Source organism: Panicum virgatum, chromosome 1K (genome assembly GCF_016808335.1).
Source record: "Panicum virgatum strain AP13 chromosome 1K, P.virgatum_v5, whole genome shotgun sequence".
Lineage (NCBI taxonomy): Eukaryota > Viridiplantae > Streptophyta > Magnoliopsida > Poales > Poaceae > Panicum > Panicum virgatum.
Window position 1 is genome coordinate 51,292,903 of NC_053136.1, and position 25,199 is coordinate 51,318,101.

General features: G+C 45.6%; 5 protein-coding genes and 1 long non-coding RNA gene across 17 annotated transcripts; 5 read left to right on the top strand and 1 right to left on the bottom strand.

Annotated features, from left to right (window-relative positions):
• Positions 1–1,716: 1,716 nt before the first annotated feature.
• On the bottom strand, positions 1,717–8,995 carry LOC120641641. 10 transcript variants are annotated; one of them, XR_005662359.1, is made up of 7 exons: positions 8,573–8,995; positions 8,325–8,469; positions 6,875–7,136; positions 6,000–6,134; positions 3,907–5,887; positions 3,183–3,337; positions 1,717–2,642 (listed from the first exon to the last, which is right to left on the bottom strand). It is a non-coding gene; the product is annotated as an uncharacterized LOC120641641 (long non-coding RNA). The 10 variants fall into 10 exon arrangements; XR_005662343.1 differs by having other exon boundaries at positions 3,907–6,134; XR_005662347.1 differs by having other exon boundaries at positions 3,907–6,163.
• On the top strand, positions 5,863–8,360 carry LOC120641631 (putative NAC domain-containing protein 94). Its single transcript, XM_039917822.1, has 3 exons — positions 5,863–6,087; positions 6,816–7,120; positions 7,463–8,360. Exons 1-3 carry the CDS (start codon positions 5,901–5,903, stop codon positions 8,132–8,134), a joined length of 1,164 nt encoding a protein of 387 aa, XP_039773756.1. The 5' UTR covers positions 5,863–5,900; the 3' UTR covers positions 8,135–8,360.
• Positions 8,996–9,801: 806 nt separating the features above from the next.
• Positions 9,802–11,729, top strand: LOC120641669 (probable galacturonosyltransferase 9). The gene is made up of 2 exons (XM_039917870.1): positions 9,802–11,066; positions 11,206–11,729. Exons 1-2 carry the CDS (start codon positions 9,873–9,875, stop codon positions 11,482–11,484), a joined length of 1,473 nt encoding a protein of 490 aa, XP_039773804.1. The 5' UTR covers positions 9,802–9,872; the 3' UTR covers positions 11,485–11,729.
• An 868-nt stretch (positions 11,730–12,597) lies between these two features.
• Positions 12,598–16,241, top strand: LOC120641679 (translation initiation factor IF-2-like). Its single transcript, XM_039917880.1, has 4 exons — positions 12,598–13,465; positions 13,649–13,765; positions 13,862–14,217; positions 15,761–16,241. Exons 1-4 carry the CDS (start codon positions 12,818–12,820, stop codon positions 16,047–16,049), a joined length of 1,410 nt encoding a protein of 469 aa, XP_039773814.1. The 5' UTR covers positions 12,598–12,817; the 3' UTR covers positions 16,050–16,241.
• Positions 16,242–17,289: 1,048 nt separating this feature from the next.
• LOC120641689 (sphinganine C4-monooxygenase 1-like) lies at positions 17,290–19,388 on the top strand. Its single transcript, XM_039917890.1, has 2 exons — positions 17,290–17,769; positions 18,500–19,388. The coding sequence occupies exons 1-2, from the start codon at positions 17,536–17,538 to the stop codon at positions 19,040–19,042; spliced, it is 777 nt and encodes a 258-aa protein (XP_039773824.1). The 5' UTR covers positions 17,290–17,535; the 3' UTR covers positions 19,043–19,388.
• Positions 19,389–20,491: 1,103 nt separating this feature from the next.
• On the top strand, positions 20,492–24,921 carry LOC120641703 (probable hexosyltransferase MUCI70). Of its 3 annotated transcripts, none has more exons than XM_039917915.1 (8): positions 20,493–20,752; positions 21,354–21,438; positions 21,519–21,589; positions 22,033–22,385; positions 22,615–22,826; positions 23,381–23,637; positions 23,729–23,908; positions 24,288–24,921. In XM_039917915.1, the coding sequence occupies exons 1-7, from the start codon at positions 20,584–20,586 to the stop codon at positions 23,905–23,907; spliced, it is 1,326 nt and encodes a 441-aa protein (XP_039773849.1). In that variant the 5' UTR covers positions 20,493–20,583; the 3' UTR covers position 23,908; positions 24,288–24,921. The 3 variants fall into 3 exon arrangements, with proteins under 3 accessions (XP_039773866.1, XP_039773849.1, XP_039773858.1); XM_039917924.1 differs by having other exon boundaries at positions 20,494–20,752; positions 21,537–21,589; XM_039917932.1 differs by lacking the exon at positions 24,288–24,921 and having other exon boundaries at positions 20,492–20,752; positions 23,381–23,539; positions 23,729–23,860.
• The last annotated feature ends 278 nt before the right edge of the window (positions 24,922–25,199 follow it).

Below are 25,199 nucleotides of genomic sequence, written 5' to 3' on the forward strand. Positions count from 1 at the left end.
TGCACAGCCGCAGCTCGGCCGGCCGCTCCCGTGTCCTGTCCGGCGGGTGCAATGCTTGTTTATACTGGCACGTATCCCAGCGTCGCTTTACGGGACGCCACAAGAGCAAAAATAATCGAGGCCTTTTGCTCCACGCCGGAGCTGGAGGACGGCCAGTGGTGGCTGGGATCCGGGTTTATCTTACGGTCTGCTAATGCAATCCCCCATTTTTTTTCCTGAAATATCAGGCGATCAGTACTAATCTAATCTTGATCGGAAAGCAGGGTTCAGTGGCAGTGGCACACTCGTCCCAAGCCTTTCTACACGGTTTCACTCGCTTTACGACTGGGCACGTGCGCTGCAAGAGGATCCAAATCGACCTTGAACGACGCTAGAAGGGACGGACGCAGCCAGTCTTTTTGTTTATGGGAAAAAAAACAGTGGACGCATCAGGCAGATTACTCCACCTGGCACCTGGTGATGCACCCAAAGCGCTGGTAGATGTAGATGGGCAGTTGCGTGGTTCCTCAGCGCAAATTTTGCCTTTTGCATCTTCGATTGCATCACGCCCATCTGGAACAAGAAGCTGGCGATGCAATTCTGCAACCCCCCCATTATTAGGTGCTTTGATGCTCGATGTGGTGGCATCTATCCTGCGCCCTTTTTTTCTTCAGAAGTTGGAATGGCCATGCGTTTTGGGTGGTCGTTTTTTGATGTTCTTTTATCCCACACCCGGAAAGAAAAAGATATCTGGGCGCATGATTGGGATGAGACTGATCAGGGTTACTGCGAGCTGAAGTAAATGGAGCGCATCCATATCCCTGCCGCGACAAATTTGCCATGCGATAAAGGGATTAGATTCAGATGATCGTGTCACCTTTTGTGTTGGACGTAAAGCACCGGTGACTTGCATCACCCGCTTTTTAAGGTTCCAAAAAGCTCTCAGATGCAGACAAAAATGTAGGCACCCTTGTTTCACACCAAGCGCTCATCGCAGCGCAGCGTAGTGTTGCTGTTGCAGCAGCCTTTCCTGGCAAACTGCTGGTTTGCTGGGAAATTGTTGTACTGGTCATTGCAGCCCATCAGCATAGGCGGGGTACATTTTTGGGGAGGCCCATTAGACCTATGGTCATTGAGTTTCTCTGTTTTCGCATAGTACAAGCCTTACTCCCGTGGGCTGCCAAAAAAAAAGAGAGATCATCTTGGCAGAGAAAAGTCACTATGATTTAATTAAACTGGTCATTGCAGCCCATCAGCATAGGTGGGGTACAGTTGGGGGAGGCCCATTAGGTCAGTCACAATGAAGATTTTATGAGTTTCATGCACATTAAATAGGGTGTCATGTCACCATTTTAGATGATGTGGCACTAGTTTAATGAGGAGAGAGATTAAATGAGTTTCATCTAGATGAAATCATGTATACACGGTTACCGACACTTGACGAGTCTTAGAATTAAATGGGATGAGAGCCTATGAAATAGCAAATATGAAACAATGCATTGTGGGGGTGAGTTTTATCCATAATTTCATTTGTGTTTTGGTGATGTGGCACTCTTGAAAACAACAAAATGAAACTACTCATTGGGATTAGTCTTAGGCCTACGGTAATTGAATTGCTCCGTTTCTTCATACAAGCCTTACTCCTGTGAGCTGCCAAAAAAAAATCATCTTGGCAGAGAAAAGTCACTATGATTTAAAAAGAAACAAATAAATTCAATAGCCCTGCAAGGAACAATGTTTGAACGGTGATGTTTCCACCAAGAAACCTTTGTTATTGTACGGCAACAACACTGAATGAACAGTACCTCTTTTTTACATTTTCGCTAGGACAAATATTTTGAATTTGCTTCAACCATGCTTAACCCCACGCGATAGTAATACTACTAAATAGCACTGATTGCAAGCAGTCTCCAAGGCCAGAAGGCCTGGACTCCGTTTGGCGTGGTCTGACCATGAGGAGTCGAGTGATTTGGAAGTTTGACTGCATGAAATCTTGCAAAAACGTACATCACCAAGAAGTACAGCAAAAGTCACGCACATACATGGGTGGCTTATAGTAGGAACGCGACCTTTCTTTGAATCAGGAGCACTTGCTTTGTACTCAAGCAACGCATGAAGCCCCAGTCAGCGTTCCCAGTGCATCGTACATGCATGGTAAAAACACAGTGAGACACGCACGCTATCTTTGTGCCGTTCTGTGTTCGGCATTCTTTTTCCTCGCTCCCCTCGTTCCAAGCCGACGCGAATCGGTTCCCGGCCTCCGTGTTTCCATGGCGCTGTTCTTGGTAACAAGTGTGGAGTGCGGGCTACTCATCGACCTCTCTTTGGGTTTCCCCAGTTTGGGAATCGGAGAGCGTAGCGTGACTTCGTTCGCAGATGTACTAATTCTGGCTAAGTGTTGGAGTGCAGTAAAGGAGCCGCAGAAACAAGCGACAAAATTCGATGCACTAGTTGAGTTTCACGAGTACCTTGAAGCTGGAAAGTCCCAGAGGCCAAGAGATCCATGATCCAGCAGAGTCAATCTGTCCTGAAACTTCCTTCCACTCTCTGTAGCTTTTCAGTAAGTGCTCTGAAGAGTGAACTAAGGTCCTAACTGACAACATTCAGCATAGAATCGAACGCTTGTGGAAGCCTGAAGTGCTGCCGGCATTCTGATCTGCAGGCTGCAGCAACAAGTTTAATTAGCATTTTACGATGAACACTATAATTGTTCAGATGCTTAAGCCTGACAGGCGCCTAAAACAGATATAGCAGGTTTAAACTGATGCTGAGCATTTCCTGAAACCCCAAGCATGTTTATTGGGCCCCAGGAGCCACTGTCCCACACCACACGTGCACGGGCACAATGCCGATGTGCGAGGCTTGGCGCACCACGCGGGTGGCAGCAGCGTGTGTGTACACGCACAAACACGGCTTGAGCACATCGAACAGCCGCGGTAAGAGTACAGGGGGATTAAATTGGGAGTCTGCACCCTGGAAACATGGGATCCTGGATGCTAACAAACTTATTACCGCAGGGGGGGAGGGGCCGCGCGTGCCGAGGCCGCATGAGAAGAAGAAAACTTGAAACCTAAGGGTTTGACCCACCCGATCGAGTAGGGGCGTCGCAGAGGCCGCACGCACGAGCGGGTGTGGACGGGCGTACGTGTGGTGTGGCACAACAGCCCAATCGAGGTCAAGCAAGCAAGAGACAAACCACATACCTTTCGAGGTGAGGGAGAAACGGCAGCTGCAGTTGGCCCACCCGTCAGAGTCGCCAACTGGCATCCCCATTCCAGTCTCAGGTAATCAGGTTTCAGACACCGGTATGTATGAGCATTGATGTCAAGAGATGAACTAGCAGATGCAAAGTACGCCACTGAAAGTATGCAGAACAAGAGTATTAGCATAAGCAAATGCATTTCTCAGAAAAAAACAAGAGTATTCACATTACAAAATAATCTGAAAGATTTTGGTAGCAGTACTACTGACAACAACAGGACCCGCGATTAAAGAAACACTGATAGTACAAGAATGAGTATAAACTCTCAATACAGTAGAAAATTGCGTCGGTTACCACAAACCGACCACTGGCCTACGTGCTCAGAGATTTGACCCTAGAACCCTCTATAAACCCCTATTAGTGACCTCTCATTTCATTAATCCTAAGCTTTTCACACTGTTGGGTGCTTGGAGGACAGGGTTTGGAAAACATGGTCCATGGGATTTTGGGTTTCATTTTTTTCAATTGCTTTGTTATTTCTGGTGTGCAAGGGAGGAATGAGAAGGTAGCACTTGGATCCATGCAGGTTTTTCGCATCAATGTCTGTAGAAGTTTTGTTGACAAGCCCAATGCGTCACCTATGCACGAATGGGCAAGTCTGAAAGTTTTGGTTAAAGAATTGATGGCATGTGACTATGATGGTGACCTAGTGATCAGTGAGGTACCTTGGATTTGCTCACACATTTCTTGGTAACCCAGCCAGCCCGTTTCATGTCATCCTTGGCAGGCTGGCACCATGGTGCACTGCACACATCAAGCTGTGAAATTAATCCCATGACAGAATGGTTTCTTCACAAGAACAAAAGCTTATCAATTCTGAACCGTCGGATTGAGCCTCGTGAGCCATCCATTTTCCCTCCAACCATTGTAAAAAAATTGTTAAACCAAAACATATAAAGGTTGCCAAAAAAGGTGTGAATCCCCGTTCAGAAAGGTTGGTGGTTCATCAAGGGCAGGCAAATCCAGAAATTTCAGAGTAGCCACAGCCAAATGGATGCAAAAGAACATCTCTAAACGACACAGGTAGTTAATAGGTCATGTTTACAACCACTGGTTGCCGGCACATTTGACAGCAAGGATATATAAATTGATAATCTAGGGATGAGCATCATCTTAAGTTGTTGACAAACCCCCTTTGGCGCTGTAATACCTTATCAGCAGAGAATATGTCACTGTCTACATAGTAAATAATAATCGGGGATTGAGGTTAGATTTCACAAGAGTTTGACTAATCACAAGCTTACAAAAGCCAGAGACAAGGGCTTCGTTCCATCAATGAATGATAAACAAGTTTTGCAAGACATGACTCTGGATTTTAGCTCTAACCCAGGGATGTGAAACGCGCATTTCCCTCACCTTAGCTAACTTCCGTTTGATTAGATGGCAAGAAGAGCAGAATGCCAGTTTGGCACTTCATTTCCTGTGATTCATAATTGAGAGGCATGCATAAGCTTTTCTACAATTGGTTTCATGTGTGATTTGTATTTCCCATCTGATTCTACAATTTAAATAAAAAGGAAAAACAGATTTTCCTTCTTTGGAAAATAACAGAATATGCCACATTCTCGTGCCAGAGTATTTATAGATCCACTATATGATACTCAAAACTGAGGAAGCAACGTGTACATTTTTCATGGAAACTTTATTCAAACCCTTCTTGCTTTGTGTTCAGAAACCTCTCCTTCAGTTTTAAATTATAAAGGTGAGAGAAAAAAGATATGAATGAAGGGGAAAGGGTTGGACCAAAAAGGATTTTGGGATCATGAGAGAATGAAAGGTACATATGCACATACCAATGTGAATACATATATATTATCAGAGGGAATTAGACTCTTACTGTCCCAAAATAGTATTGTATGTAATAGGAATTTGCAAGTCTCTTAATGCCTTGGGAGTTGTTCTTATAGTTCACAGATAGAAAATTCCAGGGAACACAATTTAAAATTAGTAAGATAGCCATCTAGAGAGCTAGATTATTCTCAAAGCAGGCTTAATTATAGGCAACAAGACATAAATTAGATGCCAAGTACTTGGCATTCAATTAATTTATTAATTAAGCGAGTATTAAATCCAAATATTGCTAATCCCAATCTTACCGCAGAACTCGAACATCTCATTGAGATGCTCATCATGGAGGTGGAGTCAAGTCTAATAAGACCTTACGTGAGTCACTTAGGTAGGGTTTCGAAAGTTCTGCTATAAGTAACAGTTCTTTAGGGCACGCAAGGGTGCAAAAGATTAGCCAACTAGTAGGAACGCAAACTCTACAGAGTGAGAAACCAAGAGTTAAGACTGCAAGTCTGGCCTCTCTTCTCTGTGAGTATCTGCATGCCATAGTTCTCTTAGAGCTTTTGTGCTAGCTTTGCTCCAAATTTAGCTCCTTCTAGACAAGAGCATACGCAGCGCTTAGAAAACCACCTCGTTAGGTCTCAAGAAATCAGTGTTATATGGTGGCCTTACATTAAGTGGAAGAAAGGGTTCTGTTTACCTCCAGTAATCAGTAGAAACCAAAACCTTTTAGCTACTGCCTATCGAGTGAAGTTTAACAATACTAGAGTTTGTAGCTGGTAACTTCTTGTAAGTTGTAGCTAGGGGTGAGCACTGAGCACCACCTGAGGCACAGCATCCGGACAGAGATTTGTTTTACTGTGGTAAACATATGGATGAGATCAGAAGTGATGACATGGAGAAGCAAGATGAAGTTATGCTACCTGGCTTTAGATTTCATCCAACAGATGAAGAGCTCGTCAGGTTCTACCTTAAAAGAAAAATCCAGCAGAAGTCTCTCCCGATCGAGCTCATCAGGCAGCTGGATATCTACAAGTATGATCCATGGGATCTCCCAAGTAAGCATCGATGCATCTCTTCCCCTTGCTAACTGTGATCTGTTTCTCTGCTCAAATCATTAAAGAACTAAGAAACCTGTTTGTTTTAAGAATTAAGATTAGACTATTTTGCTACATGATGCTTTTTTTTGTACAAGAAGCGTGGATCATGCATGATTTTATCTTGCGCTCTTGTTGATACTATGCATCTTAGTAAATCTTCAGAAACTTCTACATGCAATTGTTGCTTTGTCTGTATCGTTGAGGTTTTGCCTACTTGCAATACCTGGGCACTGTACGATGTTCATGTATATGGGGTAAAACTGGTCCTAGGATTAAACTAAGTGTCATTAACACGAATAGTAAGGTTTGCACAGACCCAACATAATAACAACTTACTGCCCTGATGTATTTACTACGTCTAGCCTGCATGTTTAAGCTTTATGCGATCACATGATTCCATCTCTGAGCTTACATGATCCTGTAAGTTCTTGCTGAGCTCATGCTTTCTGTTGTATGTTGCAGTGCTGCATAACTGATTAGGATTAGGCTATCCTAGAGTCCTAATTTAAAGAACATGCAAGCACTACATAGCTTATATTCGAAAAGCACGAACGCTAGTGTGAACTTCCAGGCTTCAATGATGAAAACTAATTTTAACTGGATCTTTGGTTCTAAATAGTATTATGAAAAGGCAGCATGAATCTAAATACAATTACTTACTGAATCTTCTTCCCTTTTTCATGAAGAACTAGCGAGTACTGGAGAGAAGGAATGGTATTTCTACTGTCCAAGGGATAGGAAGTACCGGAACAGCACAAGGCCGAACAGGGTAACTGGAGCAGGGTTCTGGAAAGCCACTGGAACTGATAGGCCAATTTACTCTTCTGATGGGAGCAAGTGCATCGGCCTGAAGAAGTCTCTTGTCTTCTACAAAGGTAGAGCAGCCAAAGGGGTCAAAACTGACTGGATGATGCATGAATTTCGGCTGCCTTCACTCACTGAACCATCGTTGCCATCAAAGAAGCCACTTGAGAAGACCATTCCACCAAATGTAAGCACTCTGCATGCTGCAATATTTGATAGAAAAATGTTAGCAATAGACTACTTGACCCTAGAAAGGTACAAGTGTAACTTTTTTGATATGCACTATATCATTCATAACATCACCAAACAATACAGGTCCTCCAAACATTATACTGAGATAACTCGCAGTAAAAGAGCTGCATAAGGCCTAGTGTTTATAGCACTATTGAAATGGTTAAAACATAGCACATGTCAATTGCTGCAGTTTATTTGTATCATCCCCTGTGTACATTGTCGAAATAGAAAATATAAACTATCTTGTTGTGCATATGAAAACCAATAACAAACTTAATTTCCTTTTCATAAGCAGGATTCCTGGGCGATCTGCAGGATTTTCAAAAAGGCCAATTCAACAGCGCAGAGAGCGCTGTCACACTCATGGGTATCACCTCCATTATCAAGCACAAATGAGAACTACATTCGTCCTTCCTCGCAGACTACACAGAGAAGTCATCACAGCTCAGAGAACACATCATCTACAATGACTGACATCGTTTCCTCCACTATCCAGTTTAATGGCAGCAATTATATGCCTTCAATACTTTCCTCTAGCCGCAACCCTCTGAGCATCATTGGCAGCAGCAGGCCGGCTGCATCCCTTGTGCTTCCCCCATCAGGTGCAGAGCATCAGACCATGAGTGTCCTCTCAGCAATCCCGCTTGATCTTCCAGCAGGGATGGACATCACATCCATGGTCCTGAATGCATCGCCCACTACACTCCAGAACCTAGATAGGATCCCCACAAACATCGAGTTTGGCCAACCACACCATCCCAACAACAGCATTATTATGGCCAACAGATGCACGGTTGATTTGCCTGAGATTGGCAACAGTGCCAACAGCATTCCACGGTCAATCAACTTCCCATTCAACCTGCAAGGAGCACTGCCTGATGACTGGAGGATGACATTGCCTTGGGACTCTCTCCCTTGCACGACTGAGGTCTCAACGAATAACCAACCGACCAAGTGTTATACTTAGTTTGTACTCTGCTTGTAGTCTGTACTAATGTAGGCTTGGTTTTACAGTGTATCATTGTAGTGCCTAATTCACAATTTGGAGCTTCTAACTCCATCTGCTAGTATTGCTGTTAGTATGAATTAGTATTAGAATTTCGTTCTGCTAACAGTGAAGCTAGCAGAGTCATTAGGATGTATTCGTGACCAAGTACCTTCTGTGCAATGTATTAGAAGTTGCGATCTTCAAATTTCATGTGTAACTTAGCTTCAGTTTTGTTCATAGCTTCATGCACTCAAATACTCAAATTGTGTCCAGTGAAGTAGATCCTCTGACCCCCACCAGTTCTCTTGTTTACCCTGGTTGTCAGAACATGAGGAATTATCAGTGCACGTAACTCAAAGATGGACGACTGTCACAAATCAAACTCTTGTACGGTAGTATTAACTCAAGGAAGCTTACTTGCCCAGTATAACAGCCGTAGCTTAGACTCTGATTCGGTCGGACTACTACGAGGCCTCCGCCGTTCAGCGCCCCGGTTCGCGCGCGCGATCCGGCACCCCGGCGGCGAGCCTCTGCCGCTGCCCGAGGAGTTTTCTCTGGGGCGTTTCGCCGAACGGGAGACGTGCATGCCCAGGCCGTCGACTCGACTCGGTACCCTGCTCCAGCGGTTGAGATTAGTTAGCACCTACCGGTCATCGCCGGCAAGCCGGCCGCTGCAGCGCGTCGCTGAATCGCTGGTGCCGAAACGCGATTTCGACGGATCACACGGAGCCTCTAGGCGGCAGATGAAGATGATCGAAATCGAATAGCAGTTGCCAGTTGGTGGCGGCGCTATGGACTCGCGCTCGCGCAGAAAATTGGTAGAGCTTCGGGGCGGTTCGGGCCGGGCCTCCTTCCGCCGTACGAGAAAATATTTGTTTGGGCCCGGGAGAGTGTTCTTTTAAACGTGGGCTGGGAAGAGTGTAGGACCCAATTCGTCACGAATCGGCCACAGTACGGTGGAATCCATGGGCCAAGCCCATAGCTGTGACTGCAGTAAAGCCTTTTTTTTCACTCTTATAAATCTTATAATTATTCTCACTAGATTGACTCAAAAAATATTCTCACTATACGTACAGCTATACAAACGCAATATTTGTATAATAAATAACACCTCCAAACTGCATCTAAAATAGAGTAGAGGAGTTGACATTGTCTGGGGGGAACCCATGGAGAGGGGCGTTGACAGTGGCCACCCTCCAAGAGTGTCGTGTGATGTGAGAGTATACTTGTTAGGCAGTGCTGAACACGCCACTAGAAGCCAAGTAGACATCCGGGAATGCGGCCAAACCAGAACCACTGTTCCCTAATGTTTTATCACGCATTGGTTAAGCCGTGCAAACTGACAGTCGGGCCGGACAGTGTCAGCACTCGAGCACCAGCTTGCTAGTGCAGTAGTGCTCCACTCCACCAAGTGCAAGGCAACCAGACATGCCAGACAAAATCCACTCCAAAGTCCACACACGATCGGTGACGGCACCACTAGATCGAATGCCCGCCTGTCAGCGACAAGACCCTCCTCTCACGTAAAACCGTTCAAAACCCAACTGTAGCCGGCTTTGAGTCGCTGACAAGCTTACCCACCACAACAGAATAGAGCCCCTCTAAAAGTCCAAACCAAACCCACCTGGTGTTGTGTTGGACAGCACTGCGCGCCATTTCCTCGCCGCGGCGGCCTCGGACCCGCACGAGCGACGTACGTACGCGCTCGCCTCGCGCCATGGCCGGCGGCAGAGCATCCGCGCGGCGTCGCGCGGTGGTCGCGGCCGTCACCACGCTGATCCTCCTCGCCTCCGTCTCGTTCCTCCTGTCCGCCACGGCCACCAGCTCCGCCGCCGCGAACTCCCCGGCCTCGCGCCTGGCCGTCGTCCAGCGGCACGCCGAGGACCACGCGGCCGTCCTGGCGGCCTACACGGCCCACGCGAGCCACCTCGGCGCGCTCTCGGCCTCCCAGACGGACGCCTTCCTCTCCATCTCGTCGCGCCTCTCCGCCCTGGCCTCCCGCCTCTCCGTCTCCACCGTGGGGGCCCTGGAGAAGGAGGTCAAGGCCCAGGTCAAGCGCGCGCGCTCCCTCGCCGGCGCCGCCAAGGAGGCGTTCGACACGCAGTCCAAGATCCAGAAGCTCTCCGACACCGTCTTCGCCGTGGGGCAGCAGCTCCTCCGCGCCCGGCGCGCGGGCGTGCTCAACGCCCGCATCGCCGCGTGGTCCACGCCCAAGTCGCTCCACTGCCTCGCCATGCGCCTCCTCGAGGCCCGCCTCGCCAACGCCTCCGCCGTCCCCGCCGACCCGCCCGCCCCGCCGCCGCAGTTCGCCGACCCGTCGCTCCACCACTACGCCGTCTTCTCCGACAACGTGCTCGCCGTCTCCGTCGTGGTTGCCTCCGCGGCGCGCGCGGCCGCCGAGCCCTCGCGCCACGTCTTCCACGTGGTCACCGCGCCCATGTACCTGCCGGCGTTCCGCGTCTGGTTCGCGCGCCACCCGCCGCCGCTCGGTGCGCACGTGCAGCTCCTGTCCGTCTCCGACTTCCCGTTCCTGAACGCGTCCTACTCGCCGGTCCTGAGGCAGATCGAGGGCGGGAGCAGGGACGTGGCGCTGCTGGACTACCTCCGCTTCTACCTCCCGGAGATGTTCCCGGCGCTGCGGAGGGTGGTGCTCCTGGAGGACGACGTGGTGGTGCAGAGGGACCTGGCGGGGCTGTGGCGCGTCGACATGGGCGCCGCCGTGAACGCCGCGCTGCACACCTGCTTCGGAGGGTTCCGGCGCTACGGCAAGTACCTCAACTTCTCGGACCCCGTCGTGCAGGAGAGCTTCAGCCCCCGCGCGTGCGCCTGGTCCTACGGCGTCAACGTCTTCGACCTCCAGGCGTGGCGCCGGGAGCAGTGCACCGAGCAGTTCCACCGCTTCATGGAAATGGTAAGCTGCTTTTATTTGCCCTTGATGATAGATAGATCTCTGGCAATTGGCAGGGCTCAGCGGATGAACCAATTCAGACAATTTTTGGGCTAAATCAATTTGATTTGCTTCTTTCTGTTGGCGTGATTTTGGTTGGCAGAATGAGAACGGGACGCTCTGGGATCCGGCGTCCGTTCTGCCGGTCGGGCTCATGACGTTCTACGGCAAGACGAAGCCGCTGGACAAGTCATGGCACGTGACGGGACTCGGGTACAACCCGCACATCAGACCCGAGGACATCAGCGGAGCCGCCGTGATACACTTCAACGGGAACATGAAGCCATGGCTGGACGTCGCCTTCAACCAGTACAAGCACCTCTGGACCAAGTACGTCGACACCGAGATGGAGTTCCTGACGCTCTGCAACTTTGGACTCTGAAAGCAAAGGGCTGACGGAACCACTTCAAACGTTGCTTTGCGTCTAAACATCTTCAGTCAGCGCTGATAGCCTGCATTCGTGCTTGATGTTTGGTTTGCCTGCTGAGCCAAGCATGCAGCTAGCACGAGTCTCTCGGATTCTCGATGAAAGTTAGGAAGGTCTAACTTATAACAAAATTTAATGTGATGTGACTGATAATTTGAGAAATATAATTCAGAGTGTATTATATTTTCTCAGTTGTTTCACTCAAGTTAACTTCGCTCTATTTGGCTGGTTGTGGCTAGTGCTGGTTATTCACTTCGCTCTATTTGGCTGACTGTGGCTAGTGCTGGTTTTTTTGAAAAAAAGTACTGGTGGCTGGCTGGTGGCTGGTGTTGATTTGGTGTGAGAGAAAAACACTGCTGCTGGTTGCCAGCAGAATAGAGTATTTGTTTTTTTAAAGGTCAGGGGGGAGAGGATCCCCCACCTGAAATCATTCCATTATATTTGGCCCATGATGGCCGGATAGAAAAGTTTTACAAGTGTTTTGTAGCTTTACATTGATAAAGAAAGAGTGTTGCATCAGTGGTCAGTAACTCCCATATCCTGCCGCGGGAGACGACAGCTCCATGCTCTAGCATCAAGTTTACAATTCTGCAAAAATTGTGGAAGGTTCAAGTTCTCTTGCCGGAAGACGATCCCATTGCGACGCTTCCAAAGGTGCCAGCATCATAGCAAGACAAAAGTATCAAAGTGAGCCGCCGGCAAGTTTTCCGGCTTTGGGAGATGAAGGAGATTGCAGGCGGCCACATCAGGCTCCATTTGGATTCCCAGGCGTTGCCAGAAAGAAGCAGCAAACGGGCAATGGAGAAGCAAGTGGTCCACAGTCTCCGCTGCCTCAGCACATAGTTCACAGGCGGCATCGTCGACGATCTTCTTGCGAAGGAGATTTGCCCGGCACTGTATGTTACAGAGTATTTGTTGCACACAGTATGTTATTATTTTTTGTTATAATACTCCTCCTACTAAATTATAGTTTGTTTGATTTTTTACTCTAAATTTAACCACTTGTTTCCGTACCCCTCTAGCTCCAGCCTTCCTCTACCGGGTTCCCCCCTACAGCACCCCTATAGCGTCCCACCATCCTCATCTGAATCCGTACCGCTACACCCTCCCCGCTGACCACCACGCGCCGTCATATTACCCGGCGTCTCTCTCGCTTCTCCGGTTCGGGCCATCTCCTCAGTCCGGTAGAAATCCAATCCTCACCCAGGGTTTATCCCCCGCAGCCACGCTTTCGCAGGTTCCCCGCAGCCTGCTTCTCGATTTCTAGCGGTTTCAGGGCACCCATCCGATGAGGAGGCTCAGGCGCAAGGGCGACGCCTCCGCCGCGCCGACGCCCAGGGCCGACGCCCCCGGGTCGGCCAAGCCCGACAAGCTCAAGAAGAGGGCGGCGAAGACAGATCCGGAGAAGCTGAAGGCGGCCGCCGCTGAATCCGCGGGCACGGCCGAGGCGTCTGCTTCGGCGCCAGCACCCGCGCCGCCGAAGCCGGTCGAGGCGAGTCCGGCGGCGGCCTCAGAGGCTGACAAAGGTGGGGTCCCTCCAAGCAAAAGGGAGGGCAGGAAAGCGAGCGGGAAGGAGCCGATGAAGGGGAGAGAGGAGGAGAAGGGGAGGGGGGAAGACAGGAAGACGAGCAGGAAGGAGACGAATAATGGGAGGGAAGAGAAGAGGAGGAGGACGACGGGGAAGGAGGAAGAGGAAGATGATGATGAGAGGGGGTTTATATTCATGTGCAGCGCCAGGACGAAGCCGGAGTGCTACCGGAGCGGCGTGTTTGGCCTGCCCAGGGGGAAGATGGATGTGGTGGAGAAAATCCGGCCAGGAGCGAAGCTGTTCTTGTATGATTTTGACCTCAAGCTAATGTACGGGGTGTACAAGGCGGATACAAGGGGAGGCTTGGATCTTGTGCGACATGCTTTCGAGGGGAAATTCCCTGCACAGGTGATTTGTGTACCTTAATGTTTGTTTTGCTTGTAGTGTAAATTTAGTTTTGCAGTTGAGCTCAGTAGTGTTTACAGGCTAACAATTTTCATCAAACAGAGGTGATAAAATAGTAAAGAGGTCATACACTGTGGTTAAACTGTGACACTGTTATTTCTTAACTAATTTGTATACTTGATGCAGGTCAAATTTAGCGTTGACATAGATTGTCTTCCTGTTCCTGAGTGTAGTTTTAGGCACGCCATTAGAGAAAACTACAATTCAAAAGGCAGGTTTACCCAGGAGCTCAGCCCTAAACAGGTGAGTTGTGGGGAATCTTCTATATTGCAAAGTCGTATATATAAAAATTGTGTGAGGTTTTATCTCATGCTCTTAAGTGATGACATCGTATTTCAGGTTCATAGGCTATTGGCAATATTCAAGCCTATTGGCCTTTCTCAACCAACTCCACAACATATCGAAGAAACACGCCATCCACGTATTGTTGAAGATAGGCGAGAACTGTATGACTACAAAGAAAGACAAGTACCACAACATGTTGAAGAAAGGGGCACACCTGTTCATGCCCGTGCATATCCTCTTGAGGATCATTATAAGATCACACATTCATCGCGCCCTCCACTTCTTGATGAGTCTAGGCGTATTATGGTGCTAGATCCTTATCATGGGCAAGAGGTTCCTCCTAAGTATTATCACCAAGTGGCTACTAGTTCTTTAAACCATGAACCTCATATGGCAATTCTTCATGAAAGGTAAGTCTCCTAACCGATATCTTCGTTGTATTTCTTATTTCGGGTGCTAGGGCCAGTTTCTGAACCCTTAGCCTTTTCCAAATGCTCTAGCTTACTGCAGGATCCAATTTAAATGCCTTGAAAGCTCATTTCTATCGCTTTGGCTATGCTAGGTTTTTTTTATTTCTGAACATGAAGCCATGGCATAATTATGACCCTTAGGACTTGAAGGCCATTTTGCGCTGGAGTTTTCCATTTTATTTGCAACTCTTTTGAGATTCTCATGTTCCTGTTCAGCACTTTCCTCCTTTTCCTAATTCCATTACAGTGTTTTTCCTTTCCTTTGTTTTTTTTTCTTTTTCTTCCCATTTGCAGTTCGGCTAGGTCAACGTCCACGTGTCGTCATTGCCTTGCCCTAATCTTTAGGGAAAGCTAAAAATACCCTTTTGGACCTATCAACAACAGTGGTTCAGTTCGCTAACATGTCAACTGTATGTGTATTTGGGAAGAAAAAAATAGTTGGAGATGGTCAGATGATATTAAAACGATTTTCATTGGTCAATATGTGTTCATTTTACAGTTTTGCGGCTAGTGGACATGATACCTAATGAAAGGACAAATAGGATGGGGATTTGGGAATGACAGAAATTGACTGAAGGGGGGCAGGTGGGGAGAGTATAGAGGATCATGAACTGACAATTTGAAGTGTTTTGTACCTAGCTCTATCAGTTATTTGAACTCCCCTTTCTAATGTTTGTATATCACAATAGGCGTATCTAAAAGAGTTGTTTCAGACTTGCAATACGACCCTGTGGAGATCTGACAGATTTTGGCCTAGGTCCATCTTCAAGTAGCCTATATGCTGTGGTTAAAAGCTTGCCAAACTTTGCAGTGTAGCAGCCGATTCGATCGATGTATTGGCTGTTTGTCAGTTCAGCTTGATTCTTAACATTGCCTAACAGAATTGTGACTTGTGTTTTATGAAAGGGAGCCTTGAATGTGGTATATATTTTAAATTCCCTTTTGAAAATATGCTTAAAATTTGTCGCTTGGTGGGATCTTCTGTGATGTTTACAGTTTTGCACTATTAATGATCCTTCACAAGGTAGTGAATAATGATCCTGCAACTATTGCAACAATCCAAAAGTTCCATTATAGAGGAAGCACTATTACATTATCAATGTCAGTTTGCTATCAAAAGATTAAATATCAGGATTGAAACCTGAAAAGAATTGGCACATAGGTTATCTTGTTTAAAAAAAAGAAAGGAAAAGAAGCGTTGGTGTGAGTATTAGTTTAAATGCATGAGTTTATTGATGAACTAAGTGTGCTTTAAGTTTCATCTTTTTGTATAATGTTCACCTTATTGTTTTTCAGTGGCATGCCATAGTGCTTATTGTTTGTCATGTTTTGTTGGGTTCTATTTTGTAAGTTTTGGTGGTAGACTGTAGGTGATATTTTTGTTTGAATTTAATTTAATGTTGTATTGGAAGCCATTTTTATGCATTAACTGTATTTTCATTATGATAATATTAAAATTCTTGAACTTCACTGTTGCTTCCAGAACTGCAGCTGAGCCAACTGCTAGGGAGCCGATTCTTGTAAGAGACTACGGAGGACTGCCAGGGGAGCTTGCTGCACGCTCTGAACATGTGGATGAGCTGTACCGTTCTTACAAACTTTCTACACGTGCCATGGACCTCTATCAAGGACCATCCTACGCGACTTCTTCTTATGATAACCCGGCAAGTCTTTACGGCGAAAGCCCTCAGAGGCCTGGTGTTACAAGGGTTAGGGGGCCTAGTGTGCCTGTGTCCACCCGTTACTCTTTCGTTGGTCCACCCAACATATAGATGATCACCCAAACGCACTGCTCCATTCATTCTTACACCCCTTTGCAAGCCAGGATAGAACTCGATGGTAGTCGCTACTGCAGTTTATCGATGGCTTTTGATTTCTTTTGCGAGATAAATGTATGGAACGTAAGTTGCTGAACAATAATGAGAAGCTCCAACTACTGTGTCCTGTTGACGTGCAGTGGTCTCTGAGTTTTTGTTGTTGAGGCATTGTTTTGCGGTCTGCATACCTGTCTTCTCTGTGAATCTGTATCTGGGCATTTGTTGTGCCGTCTGCATGCCTGTCTTCTCTGTGAACCTGTACCCGGTTATATGTCGCCGCAGTCTTGTATATCATGGTCAGTTTGTTAGCCATCATTGCCGCTTGGTTTGGAAACAAAGGGTGGGTCGATTAGTACTTGCGAAGCTTGTCCCGCTGATAGAAAAATTCTTCACAAGCATTTCTTCACAAATAGTTTTGCACGAAGTTTGCTGAGAATAAATCACTCCAACATGTGCTTGGTTGTGTCACTCGGTTCCGAACATGTCCTCTTAATCAAGTGCACTAGGTGCCTCTTCGATCTAAGCAAGAAAAATTGGTGCACTGCGTGATGCCAAGCTGCAGGCCTGCGTTTGTGGAGACCGTCCACGAATAGCATCCACGGCAGTGCAGCACCAGCTCCGGCCGGCCCGGGTGCTCCGGAAATACGAAAACGACGTTGGGTGAGGCATCAAGCAGGAACCTGCAAACGTTAACATCATAAGGTCTCGCCTCTGGCAGTCTAGAGTCAACACATGGCTGCTATAACTCTGAAGGCCTTGTTGGCTGCTTATTGCCCAGGTAAGCCAGAGGACATGTCAAACGAGCAACACTTCAGGGGAAAAAATCTAGCTACCATAAGAGTATAAAGAACGGGAAAAAATATCTAGTAGGAGTACCCATACATCCGTGAGAAAAAAAAATCTAGTGATGGATTTGTACCCAGTGAGTGAAACATTAGCGTGACATCGACTTGTGTTCGCAAAAAGATGTGAGCCGTCCGTTGCCGCGCATCAGACGGCCAGGAGGGCAGGCAGGCCTATCTACTACGCTACCCGCACCGCACAGGGGCCGCCAGATCGTCCGGCCGGGTTCGTCGGGAAGCGACCGAGAACCCCACCTCCTCCGCGTTGCAACCAAACCAACGCCCGCCAGCCCGCCGGCCCCCTACCTCGTTGTGACCGACGGCGACCGCCGCGCCACCGCTATATATCCGCCTCCCCCTCCCTCGCCCCCGCCGCGGCCACCAACCTCCCCCCAGGAAATCCAGCTCCGTCTCCGCCTCCTCCCGGCCTCCCTCCCCCGTCGGAGAGATCCGGGTCGGCCCCGCCCGCCCGGTAATCAATCCCTCGCGCTCGTCCGGCCCGTAATTTCGCCTCCTGAAACCGGCCGCCAGGGCTCGGGGGCGGGGGTGGAGAGGAGTGGGGGGGGGGGGGGGGCTTCTTTCTCTTCTCCCTGGGGGCGATGGGGATTGGGGCGGCGTCGGACGAGCTGCTGGGCACGTTCGTGCCGATCGCCGTGTACTGGCTCTACTCGGGCCTCTACGTCGCGCTGGACGGGGTGGGGCGTCTCGACGGGTACCGGCTGCACACCAGGGAGGAGGCCGCCACCAAGAACGTCGTCTCCAAGGCCGCCGTCGTCAGGGGCGTCCTCGTCCAGCAGGCCTTCCAGGTCGCCGTCTCGCTCACCCTCTTCGCGGTAATCTTATCCTCCTCGCTGCCCCCTGTTCCCTTATCTTTACCACGAATTTGCATAATTGTTTAGGTTTTTGATGAGCCTCATGCTCAACTGGTGCTTCCTTTGGGTGTAGCGTAATCATGCTGTGGAACGAAGCAAACTAGACAATTTTAATTGCCGAAATGATTGATTGAGACAGAAGATACTGGCTTAATCTGAAGCAGAATTGCTTTTCAAGCTTCCTAGAGTGTTCTCTCGTCCCGTTCCCACAGAGCCCTGAACATGCTTCCTTTTTTTCCTTCTAGACTTGGCTCTTGAGCATCGATCCTAACCAGTGAAGTATGAAGAAAAACAAATCAGATGATGTTTAAAGCTAGTGGTGCTAGCATGTCTTGTTTTGGTTAGTGATGACTTCCTTTGATCTTTGCAAACATGTCTAGTTTGCATACATGCGATAAAGATTCAGAAGCTGAGCAGGACATTCAATACATTTGTTGCTTGTCAAGTGGGTTAAAAATCCTTGTGGTAGAAGTGGTGGTTGTATGGTTGATCCATGTTGATTGGAATAAAACTAAGAATTCAGTACAAACATACATCAGCTCAGGGTTACAAGAAAATAAACTGATGATCAAAATTTGGGAACCTGCTTGGTACCGTAGTGCTTCTTTTGGGTATCTAAGAAAAGACTTCTTCAGTAATTTATTTACTCGCTTTTGACCATATATGTTCTGACATTTCCTTAAACCCACAGGTTATTGGTGATGAGAGTGGTACTGGACAGAAACAACCTCCTGCTCTTGTGATAGTGTTGCAGTTTATAACTGCAATGGTTGTTATGGACACATGGCAGTACTTCATGCACAGATACATGCACATTAACAAGTTTCTGTATAAGCACATCCATTCAAAGCACCACACTCTTGTAGTCCCTTATTCCTTTGGAGCTCTTTACAACCATCCTCTCGAGGGCCTTATTTTGGACACCATTGGTGGCGCACTCTCATTTCTCGTCTCCGGTATGACTCCACGGACATCCATATTCTTTTTCTCCTTTGCTACCATTAAGACGGTGGATGATCATTGCGGGTTGTGGCTTCCTGGGAACATCCTCCAGGCACTGTTCAGCAACAACAGTGCATATCATGACATTCACCATCAGCTCTATGGAAACAAGTACAACTTTTCACAACCCTTTTTTGTGATGTGGGACAAGATACTTGGAACTTACATGCCCTACTCTATTGAGCAACGAAAAGGAGGAGGGGTCGAATCAAGGCCAGCTAAACTCGACTGAGCTGAGGGGATCAGGAATGATTAGTACATGCATGCATAGTTTCTGATTCTTGTTTTGACCTGTCCAATACCCATGCCTTGTGGCCTGCTGACTACGCAAGTGATGTAAAACTCTCACCCTGGTTCATAACTTCATATAGTGAGGCTGTTCATGTTCTCTACATTCTTTTTCGTTTGTTTTTGGGGTGTTCCATCTGTAACAAGTACAGTGAGTAAAGTATTGTAACGTACCAAAGAATGCTTAGACCACTTCGGTTTGTGTCCTGTGAAATTACCTGTACTTCCATCGATGCTGTAATTAGCAAAGACAGTTGATATTGGCACTTCATGTAGCGTTTGCTCATATATTTTTTCGTTGTGGTGCATTTGATCGTTGACTTGCTCTTTGGCTGTCGCGGGCAATTGGTCACTAATTTGGCGTTCTGAAGTTTTTGTCAGGTTATGCTGCTGCCGTTCTGAAGTTTTTGTCAGGTTATCTGCTGCCGGAGTTTCGACATACATAACCTGAAAGGGGCGGGGCGGATGAACCATATGATTGACTGGAGTTTCTACATACTTATCTTTTTTCCTCGTCCTACCAGTGATGTTATAAGGAATAATAGTGACAGACCAACTCATTCGTATGTTTTGGTCCCAAATTCCTATATAGCCCTTTAGTGAAAAAAAAAATTGTTGAACGGTATCACAAAATACAATGTTTCACCACTATCACTAGTATAACATTTATGCAAATGTAACAGAAGTATAAATTCAAATTCAAATTAATTCGAGATGAATGCTCTAGTTCAATATATAGGTCGTTTCGAATATTGACATGATCTACATAAGGCTTTGGCCAATAATTTCTATAAAAACATGGTCTACATAAGAAATTAGTTTATCGAAAGTACTTTTCATCATGAATTTAGTAACATCTATAATACATTGTTTATAATATATATATATGGATAATTAAAATTTAAAAGTTTGGACGATAAAAATCATAAAACTCCTATAGTTTAAATCATCACTACTAATTCAGTCCGCTTTCCTCTAAACCCTTATAATTTGGTATTCATGGATAAACAATATTTCGTTAAAACATATAAACCCTACCCCTTCGAACCCTCATCCTTGACCTCTTTTTGTTTTTTTTTTAAAGAAACCTCTTCCTGATTTCGATGCCCACCCCTAACCTCTTCCTGATTTTTTTTTTGAAAAAGAAACCTCTTCCTGATTTCGATGCCGACCGAAAATTTCACAAAATTGAGGCATTTGATATTTAGGAGGCGTTGTAGAAATATACTAATGCAGAATTTAAACATGTTAAATGCATACAACGCAAAACAACACTCTTTTATGAACGGAGAGTATACAGCAGTAATTAATAAAATAAATTTGTACAGAAGGGCTGGTCTAAGAAATTTGGCATTCCATGTTTTTCATCTAAAACGTCGGCATTGCGACACCGAAAGAGTAGGAGAAAAACAAAAAGGGTAAATTTTCGGTCGCTTTCTCGCGGTGCCGTCTCTACACCTCGCCGGAGCGCGCGCGGCGCGGGGCATGCCGGAGCGCCGCCTACCGATAACTGCCCCGGCCGTGGCCGGATCCCGCCGCCATTGCCGGAAGCTGAGGCGCCGCTGCCGCCTAATCCTCCTCCCGGCCTTCGCTCTCGCTCTGCTCTACCTGGCCTACCTTTCCTTTTCCTCCCACGCCAACCTCCCCTTCCACGGTAAGCGTTCCAAACAAACAGGCTAGAGATCCGTACTTTCCCCCAATTTAGAACTATCATTTTGCTTTTGAATTGCAATGCTGCTGCAACTGGTAAAGTTGGCGCGATAACAATCTGCTCGCTCTGGATGCGCGCGTCCGTGCGGGGGGGGGGGGGGGGGGGGGGCTGGTGGCATCCCCATACTTTATCCACTCATTTTCTTATGATGTAACTATGGTCGCGTAGAATCATCTCAGAGTTCTCAAATCTTCGGATGCGTTCTGGTGCTAAATGTATCTCTTTACGTAAATTCTAGTTTACAAGTTTCGATTCTAAGAGGTACAGGAATGATGCATTGGCCTTGTCACCTGAAGTGAATAGGGGCCTAAAATGTGTGTTTATCAGGTTCTGTTTTATTTTCAATGACGTGGATTGCACGTTCATATGGGCTCCTTGTCTCATTGGTTCTATGAAAATTTTACAAAGGTGTTTAGTCACAAAATATCAAATCACTTTCCTTTTCTCCGTGAAAAAGATTTACTTCATTGATTATGTCATCATATTTGAGTCACATTACTCTCTAAAGAAAAAACTCAATGAGTTTGAATGGTATGCTTTGCAGTGACGAATCATGGCCCGTCTAATAGGGAGAACCTTTTGAAGCGCAAGGACCTGGGATACAGCCCATATTTTACTAATATCTCTATGTGAGCTCAAAATGATATCTATACGTGCAGTTGCTTGTATTAGTCGATGCCTTTGCCTATCACTAATTATCAGTCATCAGATTTACTTCTTCTGACAGGACTAGGTATGATTTGGAACCTCCCAAAAGTCGAAAGAGACCACGCAAGCGCTGTAAGAGATCTCTCTACACTCTGTGCATAGTGCACTTTTAAAGATGGACCTTTTTAGTCCTTATGCAACAAATAACTTTGATCAGCTCTTTTACCCTAGATGCACTTATTTGTGAGATACTTTTTTGGTAGGTTCTATATCTATATGTAGTGAGTGTGTGCCTTTGCTTTCAGGTTCTGCCAAAAGAAAAGAAAATACCTGTAGCCTTCAAACCGATGTAGTTCTCTTACTGATACTTCTACAATCAGAATCCCCCATTTGCTTTCTAGAACAATCCTTGGCGTCCCTTTTTTATGCCAGAGTAACAAGTGTTGTTTGTTACAACTTATCATCAAACAATACAATAGGCCCTCATTAGCTTATATTATATGTGCTAGATGAAGCACTGTACAAAAGTGATATGTTAAGAAATGTCCTTTGACTTACAGAATGAAACATTGCAGATGCACCATGTGAAATTCAATTCTTGCCAGCTGTTGATGATCTTATGGATCCTGCTCAGTATGAGAATTTTACACAGTTCTCTTTGAACTATATATTGAGGGAAGAAGTGCCAGGTAATGGCTTCTTTGAACCATTGTTTGGTGGACACCAGAGCCTTCAGGATAGAGAAGAGACGTATCATGCAAAAGACCAAACCCTCCACTGCGGTTTTGTTAGAGGCACAAATGATTACCCTAGTACCGGATTTGATTTGGATGCAAATGACAGAAGGTATATGGCTACCTGCCATGTTGCTGTATCATCATGCATTTTTGGAAGCTCTGATTACTTGAGGAAACCAACCAAAAGCAGGGTGATTTTCTTATCTCTATCTAGATGCATGAGCTCAAGTGTCCGTGTGTTATAACAAATACCTTATTTTCCAGTACCATATGGCCAATTATAAGGTTTATACCTCTAGTTGGTTTTATGTTCCGTCACCATTAGCCTTTACTCCTTATCAGTTTTTTACAATCATGAATGTTTGTTGCCTTGTTTTGCAAGTTCTATCGTAATTATATATGTGCCAAAAATTCTCACAGATTGGATCTTACGCTAAGAAGAATGTGTGCTTCGTCATGTTCATTGATGAGCTAACACTAGCAACCCTTTCCTCTGAAGGACATATGCCAGATGAAAATGGGTTTGTTGGCCTATGGAGAATTGTTGTAGTTAAGAACTTACCATACAAAGATATGCGAAGAGCTGGGAAGGTGCCAAAATTTCTCTCTCATCGACTCTTCCCATCTGCCATGTAAGTATCTGAGGAGGTATCTGTGCATATTTATTATCTATTTGCACAGTAGATTTGTTTAGTCCCTCGACAAATTAAATTATTGTAAATCCAAAAATGCCTATTAGTGTTGCCTACCAACTGGTTGATGCATGTCATCGGACCAGCTCTGATTGTAACTAGAGTTTTGTATTTTGGCCTTTGTTGAATCATATTTTCTTTTTCCTATTCGAGTTACTAATGTTGTGATGCATATACTCTGGTCTCCAGTCATTGCAGTCACACGTGTTGTTTGTACATAGTGCCTGAATGCAATATAGTTCTAAAACATTATTTAGAGCAAAGTTGTAAAGCCTTTTAAATTTTAACATTATGAAAGTACTTTCTAAAATCTACTCATATAACTTTTATACATTTAATGTTATGGTTGATATAGATATCAATAGACTATCTTTTTTAAAAATTTGAATCCTCTAATTACAAAATGATATCGCTCAAGGTTTTTCCTTTTTATTTTGCAAATGAGGGAGTATTTTCTCACCTTATTTAACAGAAGGTATATTGTTGGTTTCTAGGTATTCTATATGGTTGGATAGCAAACTGCGTCTCCATGCTGATCCAACGCTTATCATTGAGTATTTCTTATGGAGAAAGAAAGCAGAATACGCCATTTCAATGCACTATGATCGCTCTTGTGTATGGGAGGAAGTGCTCCAAAATAAGTGCTTGAACAAGTACAATCATGCTGCTATTGATGAGCAATTTCATTTTTACCAGTCCGATGGTCTTGTCAAGTTTAATGCCTCTGGCCAGCTGCCTGTTCTTCCAAGCTGTCTGTATCTTGTCATATGGTTTAACAAATGGCTTCCGAATATATATTTCTTTATTGACCCAGGAGTTGACCTTGTAAACGATTTTTGCAGATGTGCCTGAAGGATCGTTCATTGTGCGTGCCCACACACCGATGTCTAATTTGTTTTCATGCCTTTGGTTCAATGAAGTCAACCGTTTTACCTCACGTGATCAATTGAGTTTTACATACACTTACTTGAAACTCAGGCGAATGAATCCAGGGAAACCTATTCACCTCAACATGTTTTAAGGTAATAGCAATGCTCACTGCATTTCAGTACACGCAGAGACCAAAATCAGGAAATCTACAAAATAGTTGAGGACATGTACCTACACTTTATGACACTCTATGGCTACTTGTACCATCAAATTAGGGGTCTGGTGTGTTACTGGCAGAGCCTTATTTATTTTCCTGAGTTCCTTCTGATGTGGTAACATATTAATAGATAATAACTGGGTGCAGCAGTCCATGCTTTTGCATATTGATTTGCTAGGACCTTATATAAGTAGGCAATAATTGTTTATCCTTTTGGGTCCCCAAAAGGTAAATCTACAGAATCAAGTAATCGCCATTGCATTTGTTAATGGCCTTGCGTACAATCTCTAATTGTGGATTTATTGTTGAAACAGGACTGTGAAAGAAGAGCAATAGCTAAACTGTTCCATCACCGAACTAATGAGACTACAGATCCACCACCAGCTAATCTTAGATTGGATAAGACTTCAGTACAAGGCTGAGACTACTATTTGAGGAATCAACAGCAATTTGACTTCAATGCATCCAGCTCTTGCATACAGGGTAGATTTTGATCTCCTTGCTGCATCCAACTTTTTACCTTTTTTTTTTGGGAATGAACAAAGCAGGAGTTGATTGTATTTACAAATTAACCAGACAACCCCTTTTAGCCTGACATGCAGGTCAGTCATGCACAGCACTATCGTCTTCTGTTGTGGGCTTGTGGCCATTGACCAGAGGACCAGAACAGCGCCAGTGTGCCTTAACACGCTTGTAGAGGAAACAAATGCAGTAACATTTGCACAGTTGTTGGTGGAATTGTGGTAGAATTGTAGATTTGCCAATTGCTAGTGGTTGCTTCCTAAGAAAATTCATTTATTTGAAATAATTGCTAATACGACTGTGAGAGACCTTTTTTTTTGTGCCCATCGGCACATAGCAATGCGTATCATTGTCAGGCTTTGTACGTGCATAAGTGACTTTTTTTTCCTTTATTCATTCATAATGGAAAGTCCGTGGTATTGTATATCCTAATTTTAAATGTGTCATCCCACAATTAACAATCGCATGGCCAATGAAGACTCTAATGAATCATGTATGTAATTTGATTCATTTGATGTATTATGCTTCAAGAAACATTGCAAATCTTGCTGGTAACAAGTTGGTACTATCTTAAAAAAAACACTATCTTTGTTTATCACCAATGCAACATTGAACACTGACGAAAATGAAATAAAGCTGGATACAGCTTGCAATGAAAGTCGAAGGGATTGAAGCATATATGACACTCAGAAAAGCGAAAAGGT